At 42.4% G+C, this 15,347-nt stretch overlaps 1 protein-coding gene across 1 annotated transcript in view; it reads right to left on the bottom strand.

The window, feature by feature from the left end:
- LOC110306548 (nesprin-2) overlaps positions 1-15,347 on the bottom strand; it is a 209,014-nt gene that overhangs the window by 169,750 nt on the left and 23,917 nt on the right. Inside the window, exons 17-28 of the mRNA XM_029484925.1 lie at positions 14,104-14,283; positions 13,541-13,691; positions 10,626-10,784; positions 9,348-9,509; positions 8,154-8,255; positions 6,802-7,002; positions 5,829-6,000; positions 5,235-5,347; positions 4,125-4,327; positions 3,135-3,254; positions 2,753-3,044; positions 1,496-1,647 (exon numbers count right to left, since the gene is read on the bottom strand). Of these exons, the coding sequence (XP_029340785.1) occupies positions 1,496-1,647; positions 2,753-3,044; positions 3,135-3,254; positions 4,125-4,327; positions 5,235-5,347; positions 5,829-6,000; positions 6,802-7,002; positions 8,154-8,255; positions 9,348-9,509; positions 10,626-10,784; positions 13,541-13,691; positions 14,104-14,283 (2,007 nt within the window). The remainder of the gene's footprint in view (positions 1-1,495; positions 1,648-2,752; positions 3,045-3,134; positions 3,255-4,124; positions 4,328-5,234; positions 5,348-5,828; positions 6,001-6,801; positions 7,003-8,153; positions 8,256-9,347; positions 9,510-10,625; positions 10,785-13,540; positions 13,692-14,103; positions 14,284-15,347) is intronic.

The following is a 15,347-nucleotide window of genomic DNA, read 5'->3' as shown; positions in this document are numbered from 1 at the left end:
AAGAAAGAAAGAAAGAAAGAAAGAAAGAAAGAAAGAAAGAAAGAAAGAGGAGGAGGAAGAGGAGGAGGAGGAGGGAGGGAGGGAGGGAGGAAGGGAGGGAGGGAGGAAGGAAGGAAGGAAGGAAGGAAGGAAGGAAGGAAGGAAGGAAGGAAGGAAGGAAGAGATTAATTCAAGTGTGGTAATATGAACTTATAACGACTGTGTTAGAGAGGAGGAAGGAGGTGGATGACCAAGGCTCACTGACCAGTCAGCCGAGCCTACTTGACCATTTCAGGCCAGTGAGAAACACTGCCCCAAAGACAAGGTAGATGTGCCCAAGTCCACCATCTGAAGTCGACCTCTGTTCTCCACACATATGCATACACAAACATACACACACAAGGTGTTCAATTTAGACTCAATTTTCCATGTAAGAATGTACTATTTAAGAGATGATAGTAACCGAAGGCTCAGGAACCACTACAGGAACAGGAGCAGAGAGATTATAAGAGCCATGGGCCAAGCTGGGCCAAACGAAACAGCTTCCTCTGGATATGCAAGCCTCCTACACCCTTGAGCTCGTGGCAGCGGTGGTCATAGTCTAGCATAAACTCATGAGCCCCGCCCCTAACTGAAGAGCTAATGGTTGTTAGGAAGGGCGAGTCAGTGCCCTTGCAGGGTGCAGTTCCTGGTAGGTCTACCATGGGCTTGTGGACAGCACAAATTGGACTCGAGGTTACTTTTTTAAAAAAGAGAAAAAACAAAAAAATTGAGATAGGACGCACAGGTAAAGGGTAGATCTGGGTAGAGGTTGGGGAGAATAGGTCAGTATAACTAAAATGCAATACATATAATCCTCCAAGAACTCATAAAAACATGATATAGTGTCTTAAACGTATGCCGTGAAGAAGAACCTTCATGAGAGAAACTAGTTATATGGCTCAAAGGCCAAAGGGGCTTGCAGCCAAGCTTGATGACTCAAGTTCAATCCCCAGGATCCACATGGTGGAAAGAGTGACCTGGCTATAAGGTATGCTCTAACCTCTATCTGTGTGTGTGGCACATACATACCAGCACTCACACATATACATCACACACACACACACACACACACACACACACACACACACACACACACCATTTTCAACACAAAAGAGAATCTTCACCAGAAATATGTTTATACGATTCGTCCTATATTTATCAATGTTTACACCTAAGAATTCCTTAGACTAAGATTTAAATGGATTCATTATTCCAGTCTCCCCACGTAGATGCTATCAAGGGAAGGTATCAGCACAGGAGCTGGGTGGAAAGACAAAACTAATCTGTTGCTAAAAGCCCCAGAGCTCATGGCTTCAGCCACCCTAAACAGGCCACAGAGACGACCAAGCTATCTCTTGGCTTTTCTGGAGATCCACTCCCCTGTGGCCACCCCTCACAGACTTCTCGCCTGTAGTGTATCTTATCCAAACCCTTATTATGGTTTTACCAGGCAAGGAAAACAGCCAGCCTTTACCTGAGATATGTGTTGGCTAGGTGGAGCGTGCTGTCCCACTGGTTGCTGAGGTCCGTAAAGGTCTCTTGAGCCAGCGGGGCCTCACAGTGTTCTGCTTGTCTCATTACCATCTGGATTTTAGCATCTCCTTCTGGCTTCAAGGCAATGATTTCCTGGAATTCAGAAGGTTCTCTGACTTCATCTGAATTACTCCCAGATATCAGATAGGAAATCTTTTTTGTCAGACTGATACCATGATGCTAACTATAGTCTATTCCGTAATAACCCTTTCATTTTATATACTTCAAAGATGAAGACACCCCCCAACCCTTCACAGTGTAGAGTTGATTCTTAATAAAGAAGTATTGGTTTAGACTAACTGTACTCCTGCTCACCCTAGATTTCAAAAACCCTGAACAATCCTCCCTTCTGGCCACTTCTTAACACTGACATGGAGAGTCAGAGGTAACAAATTGGACAGACACATTTACGATCCTAAGAGACTCATGTGTCCTTCCTGTGAGCTCTTTCCTCCAGGCCTAGTGCCCTGCCCCCTGTCCCTTTGCTCTGTTAAAACTGAGCTCTTGGCAGCAACCACTCGGGACTCACAATGTGTGGCGAAACCATGTCTGGAGATGTACGTACAGCAGTGATTCTGAATATTCATTCTTAGCGACCCTTGTAGCTCACTACTCCTCACCAGGTTCATCAGGGCTTCCTGCCCTGATGCCCCCACTGACGTGACTCCAGTATACACCTGCACGCTAGCCCTGCAGTTTATCACAAGTCATGTTTAGTGACTCTCCTCTTGGATGAAGTCGCAGCTCTAGAGAATCCCCTGCCTTACCCCATACACACTGTGCAGCCTGTAATGCTTTACAAACAGAGTTACCCACTTCCAAGATTCTGCTCTACCCCACCCTTCACTTGCTGAGTCTTCAGCTCCCCTGACATAGATGACTCTGTATCCTCCCAGACTCCTGCCTGCCGTGCAGTAAGTAAGACCTTTATTTCTACCTGTTTCAAGGGATGATGAATAACTGACCACTGCCCTCTTGGAAGAGGAGAACGTATTTTTTTTTCTTTTTCATATGCATTAAATTAATTTTAGGCCATCACTACCCTTCTCTTTTTGTGAGCTCAGCGATTTGAATTTCTTCAGCCACCCCGCACTGATCTTATTTTCTATTAAGAAAGAAATCTTTGCAGTTTTCCTCAGAAGCGTTTTCAAAATGAGAGTTCACTCTGACCTCTCAAATTTGGTTTCCACGGTTATACCTTTATTTTTTGGATTCTTTCTTCGAGTGGCATTTTGCCTTCTGATGAATTCAAAGCCATAAGGGACTCTTTAATCTCTTTTATCCAGTGAATTACATCATCAGCAAGATCGTTAAAGCTCTGGTCTTCGGCCGCTGGTAACTTATCCTCTTCCTCAATTTCATGTAATTGTCTCCATAAAGCCTGGTATCTATCGATCAGATGTGTGGATTCTTTGATTGTCTCTTCTCCCTCCGTGAGCCCATGCTCCTTCAGAGAGTCACTTAGCTGGGCCACAGCCTCAAACTGCTCCCTGTAATTTCCAAATACCATTGACAGTTTATTGGAGCCCAGTGGAGAAAGCACACTCCCAAATAAGGCATTTGAGTGGAGATCGCCATACCTCTTCCTGTTTAACCCTTGGGAAAACAGATCCATTCGCTCTCCTGATGCTTCCGTTTTTTCCCAGTTCTCTTCTTGATTAGTCAACCACTTACTTAGGCTTCTGCAATCATCTTCCAATCTACAGGGCCAATTCCCAGATTAGATTAGACTAGAAGAAAAATGACTGTGCAGAAACTAAAGGGTGATACAGCAACTAAATTTTTACTGCTTATTTAAAACAAACAAACAAACACCTTAAGTTGATACATATCCAAATTTAAATAATTATTGCCTATATTCATGAAGGCAAAGAAGCAAACAAATACAGGAAATTAACTGGCCAAGAAGCAATGTCCCTGAACTCTCTTCTGAACCATGCCAGTTTAGATAGCTTGAAGAGCCCCCTAAAGTTGTGTACTCCCAGCACAGAACCTGGATTTAGAAGTTACAGTCAGTGTCTCAGCTCAAAGGTAGAATGCTTGTTCTGAGGCCTTAGATGTTAATACCAATGCGGGAAGGCACAGAGGGACTAGAGATTTGGTGCATAAGCATACATGAAGGCAAACAGCCAAACACATAAAATTAGTATTTTCAAATGTATACATTTGTATAAGTGAGATCAAAATCCATGGGATTACAATAACAGATCAAAATTATTGTGTCTGTATCGAAATGTACATACATCCTTTTTCCTTTCTTGTCCACAACCCTTAAATATACAGTATAACAATTATTTATATTGTTATCACAATAGCATTCACATTGTATCAGCTGTTATAAAAAAATCTACAGATGGTTTAAACAAAGTATATGGAAGAATGTACATCAAGAATTGCAAATATCATGCAATTTACAGAAAGGAGCATCCACGGGGACCCTTGAACCAGTTCTCAAGAGATAGCAAGGGACAACTGTGTCTATTTCACTTGGGAAATTAGTATGCACTGACTGTCTCAGCATATGTAGCATATGCTGTAGTGAACTGGAAAGCGCTACCACAGTATCCCACCTCAGTAGCTGCTGAAAGGAGTTATTCAGTTCCTCTGCTCGGGCCTGGCATATGGACTCCATATTTTCTAATTCCAGTTCTTGACTCCTGAGCCAGCTGTCAAGCTCCTTCACGTGCGCTTTGGGTAAGAGCATCTTCACGTGCTGTAGGACAGTCTCCACCTGTTGTATTTTACTATTTCCTCCTCCAAGAGTCAAGAAATCCTTAAGAAATACAAAAAAAATCAGTTACATCTACAGTGAAGTCAAAATGTGTCTGCCATGCACACCCTTGGGCTAGGACGACATGGCTGACTCTAATGACAGATCATTCTCAGTAGTTCTAGAAGGGAAGTGTGTGCGCACACGCGCTCATGTGTGTGTCTGTATTTGCATCTGACTTCCTGATGTTTACAACAAGCAATAATAACGCAATGCCACTACGACGCTCACGTGGGAACAAGATGAAGAAAGCTAACATCTCCTCTCTTGGTGATGCTTCAGTTCTCATACTTTCTTCATTCTCCTTCTGGCAATCCACATGTGAGACTGAACAGATTATCTTTATATACTTCTGCCCAGATCCGCCATCCCAGTGTTCATGTTCCCAGGTCTGGGCATCAATTTCTGAAGCCCATGAAATGAGCAGATGTAAACATGAGCAGGACTGCTGCCGTGCTATGCTCTGAAACCCAGTGCTGGTGGCCAAAGACGTATAGAGAGCCATATGGTGTGTGTGTGTGTGTGTATTTTTTTCACAAGCTCCTTTCCAAGAACACAGGACATCAGTAGAGGGAACTGGGACCCCATCAAGCAATGCATTAGATAGGATGGCAATAGTCACAAGGGGGAACATGTACAAGGTATGTGCAAACACTACATCACTGTATATAAAATACTTATGTATCCATGAACATTGCTATCCCTGAGGCTGGAGAAGGAGGAAGTGCCTGGAGCTACCAATAAGCTTAAGAACATAATGTACCATCTAAACAAAGTCAGAAGCCCCCAACTATTGGGGTCAGAAGTGGGAGAATCACTTAAATACAGGGTCTCAGGGTCAGCCCAGATAGCGTAGTGAGATTTCTCATAAACATTTAGTCTTAATAAGTTTTTGGCATCTGTGTCTTACAGAAAGTTTCTGCAGCCTTTGTTCCAGGCTCAGTTTTGTTTCTGGTGGTTCAAAACACTCCTGAAGATTCGTTTTGACGTTGCTGAACCAGTCATTAAAGTTCTTACACTGTTCTGTAGAAGAAAAGAAAAAAATTCCATGTATTCGGACAGTAATTCATAGACTTTATACGAAAGAGGCTAGGAACTTGCTTCCCACAGCAGTGGGCAAAGCCGTGACACGTTCTCAAACCCAGTCTGAGGACCAGTGGAGTACAGAAAGCAATCTGGTGTAAGTTTTGCACAAACACCTTTTTAAGCACACAGGACATCCAAAGACATCAACAGAGGCAACATGTTTGCAGACACACCCAAACTGACCACATGGCCCCAGTGATCATGAAATAGAGATTTAAGGCTTGAAAAGGGGATATTACTTAAACCAGGCATTAACAGTGTTTCCCCCAAGGGATTTATCCAAATATTATTCCTTTAAATACACTCTGTGCAAGCTATCTGGAGGTCGGGTTTAGATCAGCCTTTGGGCCCACAGTGCTATTTCTGCATTCCTATTTCAAGATTGCCAGAAACAAAGTTCGAGACCCATGATGCTCACCATTCAGGAACGTGGCAAAGTGGTCCTGCAGCGCGTTCTTTTTGGTATTAAATAGATTGCTGACACTCGCGTACTGTCTTTTCAGTTCGGAGAGCTCTGGAGTGAGGCACCCTATTTGATTTTCCAGGACTGTCATACTGTGTTTCTGCTGGAAGATCTGCTGTTGGATTTCCTGCGCACAGAATAAACCAGTCACTGCATCCTCAAACTGGCTCGCTTGCTCCCAAAGCTCATGAGCTCCTTGTTATATACATGTCTGTGTGTACATGTATGTACTGGTTTATACATATATACATGTGTGTGCCAGGGTGTGTGGAAGCCAGAGTCAACCTCAGATGTCTTCCTTAATTATTCTGCACATTATTATTATTATTAATTTATTTCTATCTAGATCACTGCACTTGTAGCTCATTGATTGGCTAGGTTAGCTGGCCAGTGAGTCTCTTATCTCAGTTCCCCCGTACTAAGGTTACAATGTATAGCCAACTTATAGTATAATAGGATTTACTTTTTACACATATTTATTTGATGTGTGTGTGTTGATGCCATTGTGGGCATGTGGATGCATGCAGAATGTCATGTGGGTTCAAGGGATTGAACTCAAGACATCAGGCTTGGGGCACTTGCTGTGCTGTCTCACTGGCCCACAATACCCACCCTCAGCTCCACCCCACCCCCATTTTCACTTAACTACACAAGGCCAAGATCCCCAAAAGTAAGCGTTAGAGAAATCTCAGCTATAGGGAGGAGCTCTTGCTGACATGAACTAGGTCTAATCACTTGCACCACCAATATATATTTTAAAGTAATATATATATATATATATATATATATATATATATATATATATATATATAGAGAGAGAGAGAGAGAGAGAGAGAGAGACAGAGAGAGACAGAGAGAGACAGAGAGAGACAGACAGAGAGAGAGACAATATAGGTCTGAGCATAGGCGATGGGCAGCTGGGTGGTACCTCAAGCTTCGTGAAGATCTCCAGGCTATCAGAGGGAGACAAGGCATTCAGGAGGGACTCAGTCATCCCCATCTGGGTCTTGGCCTGGTCCAGATCCTCTCTCAGCTCAGCTGTGTTTCCACTGGGCGCGTAGCTATTGGATCCCCCTGCGACATGTGTTTTCACATCTTTCATCTTGCTCAGGACAGAGGACTCCATGACCTGAAATCACCAAATGCAGGACACAGCACATGCAGTAAGGAGCCTATTGCGGCTTACCTCAGGCAATGGCTACAGAACAAATTGACAGCGCTTCGTCTCAGAGTGAAAAGTTTCTTACCACATTGTTCTTAAAAGAAACAAGAACTAAGGCTGGGTGTAGTGGCGCACACCTTTGACCCCTACATTTGGGAGGCAGAGTTAAGCAGATCTCCAAGTCCAGCCTGGTCTCCAGAGGGAGCCCAAGGTCAGCGAGATGTACACAGCGAAACCTTGCCTCAAAACCAAACCAAACAAAACAAAAACCAGCCAACCAACCAACAACAAAACCCAAAAAGGAACAAGAACTACATGAAAAAAATAGAAATCGATACTTTCTAAGAGAGTAATTGGAATCCTTCCCAAATAAATTGCACCCAACATGCAAACTGAAATGTTATGGCACTCATGAGAGAAAACCTATTCCAAACACACAAATGAGATTAAAACGCATAGAGAACATTAATAGCTTTGTCTTGTTTCGAGACAGGACCTCACTCGGCTCCAGCTCTCGAACCCCTGCTCCAGCGCTGGGGTTCCAGGCATGCACCACCTCACTGGCTAGCACTGATGACATTTTTATGTGTTCAGCAGGAGGTGTGAGCACTTCACATGCAGACTGAAGGAGACTAAGTAACTTGCCCAGGATCACAAAACTCGTCGGCTGTACACATAAGGGGCCATCCATGAGGCTTGCCTAAGAGCGTGTGCAGAGACACTACACTTCTTCAGCCAAATGAAATGGAGATAAGTCTCTTCACACAACAGAAAAAAAAAATCATCCTTGAGGCAATTTCAATGACCCTACTCAAGACATAGTCTCCTCCCTACATACACATAGGAAACCACTGTGACTTCATGTGTAATCCCAGTCAGCGTTTCTCCACACGGCAGGCATATAAAGAAGTACGGGGAGAAAAAGATGCAAACGCATATTATCACGCCGAATGTGGCCCACACGCCTGCCTATACAGCTTCTTAAAATTTCAATTGACCACAAATAAGTACTCATTCTAATTTCACTTTCTATTTAAATTTAGAATGTGTGGACTATGGCTGCCATTTTCAAAGAGACAGAGAATCTTCCATTGAGACCTGAATCCAACTTCCCATACCTGCAGTTCAAGTGGTTTCTCATTGCTCTGAAGCAGCAACTGTATGTCAGCCACTCTTCTAGAAAATTCTGCAGTTTGCTCTTCGTGTATTTTTAACTCTTCCTAAAACAGAAGGTTTTTAAGAGGAATATCTTTATATCATCTTACTTTTGGAGACCTACGGTTATTATTGTCAATGTACAGAAACTTGAAGGTGCCCTTGAATTTCTCCTAATCCTTTGTTTTTCTAATGTTTTTCTGAAGAATAACAAACCCAAATGCCTTAGGGGTGAGGCAAAAGACAGCCAAGGGAAGAGTGTCCTCTCAAGACAATAGGTTGGAGTAACACTTGTGCCAAGAGGCTGCTTTCATGGCTGAAAAACCCGGCCGATGTCTTGGCTATGTATATACAAACTCTGAATGAGTATGAACACCTTTGGAATCAGGCCCATAGGCTGGCTGTTTATAGTTCTTGTCTTCACATTTTCAAATAACCTATAATTTAAGGCGCATCTAAAAGACCCTTAGAGATGATCAATTTTGTACACACCCCAATTGTCCAGGAAACTGGAAATCAACCTCATATTTAAAAAAACTTTTCCTAATATGTAGAAAAATACATAAATTAAAATTTAAATAAAATGCAAGAAGTTGAGAGATAATGAGATTCTAAGCTTTAGATAAATACATACCCATATTTTTTAGACTATACTGAATCACATTTCACTGCCAGTATTTAGATGTTTTCTGATCTAGAAAGACTTTGTGCAAATTAATGACATTAAATAAATAAGTACCTAGAAAGAGTTCCCAACTGTGGCGCTGACATGCGGAGCCTTAGACATGCTAGAGAGGCATTGTACCTCTGAACTATACTCAGCTACAACAGAAACAATTCTTTCTACATCAAAAGAGGTAATGTAGACTCTTTCCAAATGCCAAACTGAGAGCACGGTTTTAAAAAAATCAGCTTTCTTCATGTTGGAACCCTTCCTCACATCCTGCATCCACACAGTCCTTGGTTGTCTGTGAATCCCAGCGGAACAGTACATGAAAATATTTGCCTGGATTTCACAGAGCAATCAATGGAGTTGAGAGCCCTCTCAGGGGAAAGTGAAAGAAATACATTGTTTCATTGCAATTATTCTGCCCTGAGGCAAAAGGCAAAGGCAACATTAAGGTAGCCAGGGCCCCTGTCTTCTCAGGGTGAGTTACCTTCAGCCTTCCTCTGTCCTCCTCAGTCAGCTCATGGGATTCTGCTTTTCCAAGGATCTGTTCAGTCCACTCGTCAATGTTGTTTTTTATGATGAAAAGTTTGTCCCACAAGGCCAGCGCTCGGCCAAGATTTTCACCATATTCTTCTGTCTTCTCATTAATCTATAGCAGATTGTAAATAGAAAATATGGACATGGGTGTGGAGAACATTGTTTCATTCTCTTGTTTTGAAATATTTTAATAGAAGCTAATTGTCTGATTCATCAACAAAAAAATTACTTTCATATATCATGTTGCCTGATCTCTTTAAAAAAAAATCTCAGCAGACTTGTTAGAGCATGTGTGTAATTCAAAGCAACTCTGAAAGATCACTGGAAGATCAAGACCAGGCTATATTACATAAGGCCTTGTCTCAAGAAGGGCATGGTGGCGCATGCTCTAATCCAGGCACTGAGGAGAATGAGGCAGGAGTCTCAGTGCAAGTCTGGGGCCATCCTGGGCTTCGTAGTAAGTTAAAACCTAGCCTGCGCTACATAGCAAGACCCTGTCTCAATAAATAAATGAATAAATAAATAAAGTTATCTGATTAATTAAAAAATACAGATAACTCAGTTTGTGACTCACAAGAATATCAAATTAAACTACAAATGCATCAAGTGTAGAGTTAAATATTAAGATCCTGAATGAAAGGTCATGTGGCTAATTTATTTTCAATATATTAAATACAATTTTTAAAGATTTGCTTCTTTTTTTTTTTTTTTTGAGACAAAGACTCACTATGAAGTCTTGGCTGACCTGAAACTCTATGTAGACCAGGCTGGCCTAGAACTCACAGAGATCATACAAGTGCTTTTATTAACAGCATACACCCTTGCCTGGTTATTTTTATTTTTTCGAGACAGGCTCTCATGAAGCTCAGACTGGCCTTCAATTCATTATCTTTATACTACTATCTCCCAAGTGCTGGGATTACAGGTGTACATTACCATGCCTGGCACATACACACACACTGAAGCTCAAGCAAGTACACACACACACACACACCCCACAAACACAAAATCTGGAAGACTAAGGTCCCATTTCTTAGTAATGTCTAACTTTGAGATGGAATTAATTCCTAAGTTATTATACTACATTTTTTACCAAAAAGTAAAAAATATTATTTATTATAAAGAATAACAGCTTAAATTTTCAGTATCATAAGAACACTAAAGATATTCTCTCTAAATATCAATTTGTTATGAAACATAACTTTTAGTTAATTAACTGGTCACATACATCAAGCCATCTGTCCACAATAGCATTAGCCTCCTTTTCAAAGGGGGGGTCTTCAAAGGTTTTCATTTTATTCAGATGATATTGTAGGGTTTTACAAATCTGATTTATCTTGTCTACAACTTCTAAATGGTTGCTGAATTCTTCTTTGACAGTTTCAATCTGTAAAGAAAAAAAAAACAGCAAAAGATATATATTCAAAACATATATAGAGAGAGGCAACTGGGAGAACAATTCTATTTTTTATTATTCAACCTCCCCCCAGAAATGACCATAAGGGCGGGCAGAATGGGTTAGTGGAGTAAGGGTCATTGGTGCCAAGCCTCACAGCCTTGGGCTTGATCTCCAGGACTCCACGCAAAGGACAAATGACTGCCCTTCCACAACTTATCCTACACACATGCTCTGTGACATCCGTGTCCTCTCTCGAGGTAAATAAATGTAAAACAAACAAAAGGGATCACAACGCTACTGCAACTGTTCTGCTTTCCCAATGCGCAATTGTTAGAATGCAATTTTTTTTTTTTTCGAGACAGGGTTTCTCTGTGTAGCCCTNTGTCCTGGAACTCACTCTGTAGACCAGGCTGGCCTCGAACTCAGAAATCCGCCTGCCTCTGCCTCCCGAGTGCTGGGATTAAAGGCGTGCGCCACCACGGCCGGCTAGAATGCAATTATTTTATTGATAATCTTTACTCAGTTTTCCTCCTACTCTGCATTATGAAACCTGTATCTATTTTTAAATTCTTGTTTCAGGGGTTTGGTACTGGAGTCAAACCCAAAGTCCCATGCATACCATGTTCTGCCTTCATGCCACGCTGGGTTACTTTTGGACAGTCTCGTTACATACTTCAGGTTGGGCTTGAACTCATGATTGTCCTGGCGATTTTATCTCTGGAGAAACTGAGTAGAGGGCGTGACGGGGCACTTCATTACGACATGTGACGACATGTGAATGAAGACTTATCTCAATCTAAGAAGCTTAAATCGGGAAATTAAAACTGGGCATAGTAGTCCGTGTTTAAATGCCAGCATTCGGGAGCCTGAGGCATGAGGATTGGCAAGTTCAAGTCTGAGCCTTGAGGAGGCTCAGGAGGAAGTGACCGTCCTTGTGAGACTCTGCTGATTGACAAAGGGAGATCTTATCCCCAGGAGTTGCTTGCTGGCTAGCTACCTCTAAGACCCAAGGGAACCATGGGAAATTAGGACAGACTCCTTCTAGGCCTCAAGACCATGAATCTCAGAGCTACTGGATACAACTAGGAAAACCATCTGTAATGCCAGCTAATGGCCTGCTTCATGATCTTGGTGGCCTCCTTCAATTAAGTTTGATATGAAATCAGCCACACAGTCACCATCTTACAACTAATGTCACTCAGCAGGTTGCTTTAGTATAGTCAGTCAGCTCTGCAAAAATGGGGCTCAGACAAGAGCCATGACTGACAGTCTTGGTGTCACTGAAGCACAGGGGTTAATGGTTCTAAGATTAAGTTTCCCATAAGAATCTGGTTGATTGGAGATAGAGAAATGGCTCAGTGGTTCAGAGCATAGACTGCTTCTGCAGAGGACCAGGGTTCAGTTCCCAGCATGCACATGATGACTCACAACCATCCAGTTCCGGGGAGCCAGTGCCTTCTGACCTCGGTGGGCACCAGGCATGCATGTGGCACACACATATTCATACAGACAAAACATTCACACACAGGAAATAAAAACATCTGTACATTTTTAAAATAAACAAAAATTTAAAAAGCTAATCTGGTTGATGATACTTCTATGGGGTTGCTCTCAAGAAATAGGAAGTTTAGGGTGTTGGAGAGATGGCTCAGCTGTCAGGACCTTGGTTCAAGACCCACCACCCACATGGGGACTCACAACTGCTTGTAACTCTAGGTCCACGGGATCTAATGCCCTCTTCTAGCCTCTACTGCAGTGGTTCTCAACCTTCTCAATGCTGTAAGCATTTAGTACAGTTCCTCATGTTGTGACGATCCCCAACTCTAAAATCACTTTTGTTGCTACTTCATAACTATAATTTTGCTACTGCTTTCTGGTGGTCTTAGGTGTGCCTAAGGACTGTTCAATCTGCCCCCCAGCCCCTCCCCCACAGGGGGTGGCGACTCACAGGGTGAAACCCACTGCTTCATAGGCACTAGGTATACAAGTAACAGACAGACAGACATGCAGGCAAAACACGCATGCACACAAACTTAACTCATGAATTAAAAATCGATTTAAAAAGAATAAGAAATTTAATGAAACTACTTACTAATAATCAAATGCATCAAGAAGGTTACATGTCATAGATGCTTGTGACAGTTTGACATCCCTGTAGCTTAAATCTCATGAGTCAGTGGGAAAGGCATCATTGTAATGTACAGTCATAGAGTAAATAGTGTGGTGTATTCCTGTCTAACCATGTAAATTCATAGAAAATAATGACATCTAGTGTCCAAAAGATGTTGTTGTCCTTAGCATATGGAGCTGGGACTAGTGAAGCCATCAACACAGCTAGCCAACTGGTGGATTCAGCTGGCACATCATTGCAGAAAGAAATACTGGCATTGTAATGTCCTCCTTGTCTGTAAGCAATAGAGAAGGATGCCCTACCATCTCATCTCGCAGGCCTGCATGAGGGCTCACATTCCCTTTCAGTTAAAACCCTGGGGCAAGGCTGCAACCCACAGTCCTATAGCTAAGTCTCTATGTCCCAAACCAAAGTAAGTCAGTACCAACTCGGAAACTGATTTTTTCTGACTCTGGTGATAGATCTGATAAATTCCTAAGTGTTTGGTAAAATAGTCACTACTAAATTCTTTGAAACCAAGTTCCAAAGATGATTTCTTTCATAACATCTCTTTACTGTTGGGCTCATCAGCCACATCACCACACCGGACAGCTCTTTTGAAAGGAAGGCTCACCTCAGCTATCTTCTTCTTCAGGTTGTCCTTTCCCATGTAGGAAGCTTGCTGGGAGATGATGCCCTCTTCCTTCTGAATCAAAGCTGTCAAGTTGTTTTTAATATTCTGGTATTGTCGTAACAGCTCCAGAGCACTTCCACACTGTTCAAGGCTGTGTAGAAGGGCAGAAAGGAAACAGTCTGAAATAACACTGTGTATGCTGTAACACCTACTCATAAGTCACAAAAGGACTTTCCCTCTCCACGTGGCTTGATCACATTACCAATAATGATGATGTAGCAAGTAGACTGAATAAATAAATAATCACTAGATTCATACCTTTATTAATTGTGTGAATATGTTAACACGTGTAAGCTCTGGAGAGACATATAAGATTACATGTTGTCAAAAACAACACAAGGGTGTCTCTGTGATTGGAACTCAAGTCTAAGAAGTCCTTGAGAGGTTGCATGTACTGTCTTCTCTCAAGAACGTGTAAGCTCTGGAGAGATATACAGTACAAAAACTTCAGAATGTTAGCCACACAGACACACTCTCAGATTGAGAAGGGATTTTTCTCCTACCTCTCTGTGATAGAAGCTTTCGTACTCTCCCACAAGGCTGCTGTGTCTTCACACTGTTGAACCACAATTTTCTCACTGCCGTCCTTGAATCGTGGGAGAGAGCCAGCTATTTTTTGTATGCGCACCTTTTCTTCTTCCAATCCATCTAGGTCCTTATCCAGCCTGAGTAATGACTTTTTCCTAGAGTATGGAATTTAAAAAAAGGTGTATTAGCCAACTGTTGACCCAGTTGACTCAACAAAACATGGGGAATGTCAAGAGAGTCCTTTCATTTGTCCTCGTGAGATTAATGACAAAATTAAACACTCCTACTACAAAGGAGAGATACAGGAATGCTTTCCTGCATCACAGAGACCAGAGGGCTCTGTGCATTACCAGAATGTTATTTGGCATTTTACTGAACATATATATATATATGTATTTGAGAGAGAGAGAGAGAGAGAGAGAGAGAGAGACAGAGAGACAGAGAGAGACAGAGACAGAGACACAGAGAGACAAACAGACAGACAGACAGCGAGAGAGAGAGGGGGGGTATGATATGAATAGATAGATGATTAAACAAAGCAAGGGTGAGAGCCAAGGAGGAAGGAAAGAGTGGGACATCATATACATCATATACAAAAAGCTCTCCCAATTCAAAAAGGAGTCATTCAACTAATGGTTTCTCCTGCAAACCAACCTTGAAAGAGACCCATCACCTGAAGATAAGCTGCAAGAGCTCAGGCCCCACCTCCTTGCCTCCAACTGGCCCTGGAACCACCTCCATGGTCTTTCCTTTGCTGCTCCTTCACCTAACTGCAAACGAGATCCCCACACCCTCACACTGTCTAGGTCTTCATCCTGTGCATATTTGCCTGTGTGTAGCATCTTAATTCTTTTCCTTTCCTTCCTCCCAGGTTCACAAAGAGTTCGCTGAGTTTATCCAGAGAGGTTTCTGGCTGATTCACCAGAGAAAGGAGCAGCAGCAGAAATTCTTCTCACGTATCCCCTGCTGTTTTATAATGAGGGACTGAACAGTTTCTGGCTTCAGAGGAACTCAGACAGGACAGCCAGCTACCTCAGCAAGTGGCTTAAACTTAAGGCAGGTTACTATACAGCAACCCCAAATATCTCATAAAACCAAGTCTTAACCCTACCAACGTTCTTCCCCCCTCCTCTGTCTCAAGGAGAACCAAGAACCGGAAAGAAGAACCTCTGGGGCTGGCCCTCGGCAGAGAACTAGATAAGGTTTAAACCAGGTCACT

The sequence above is a fragment of the Mus caroli genome, chromosome 12 (assembly GCF_900094665.2).
Source record: "Mus caroli chromosome 12, CAROLI_EIJ_v1.1, whole genome shotgun sequence".
Classification (NCBI taxonomy): domain Eukaryota; kingdom Metazoa; phylum Chordata; class Mammalia; order Rodentia; family Muridae; genus Mus; species Mus caroli.
Note: the sequence above shows the minus strand (reverse complement) of the source record. Positions and strands in the feature narration are given on the sequence as shown.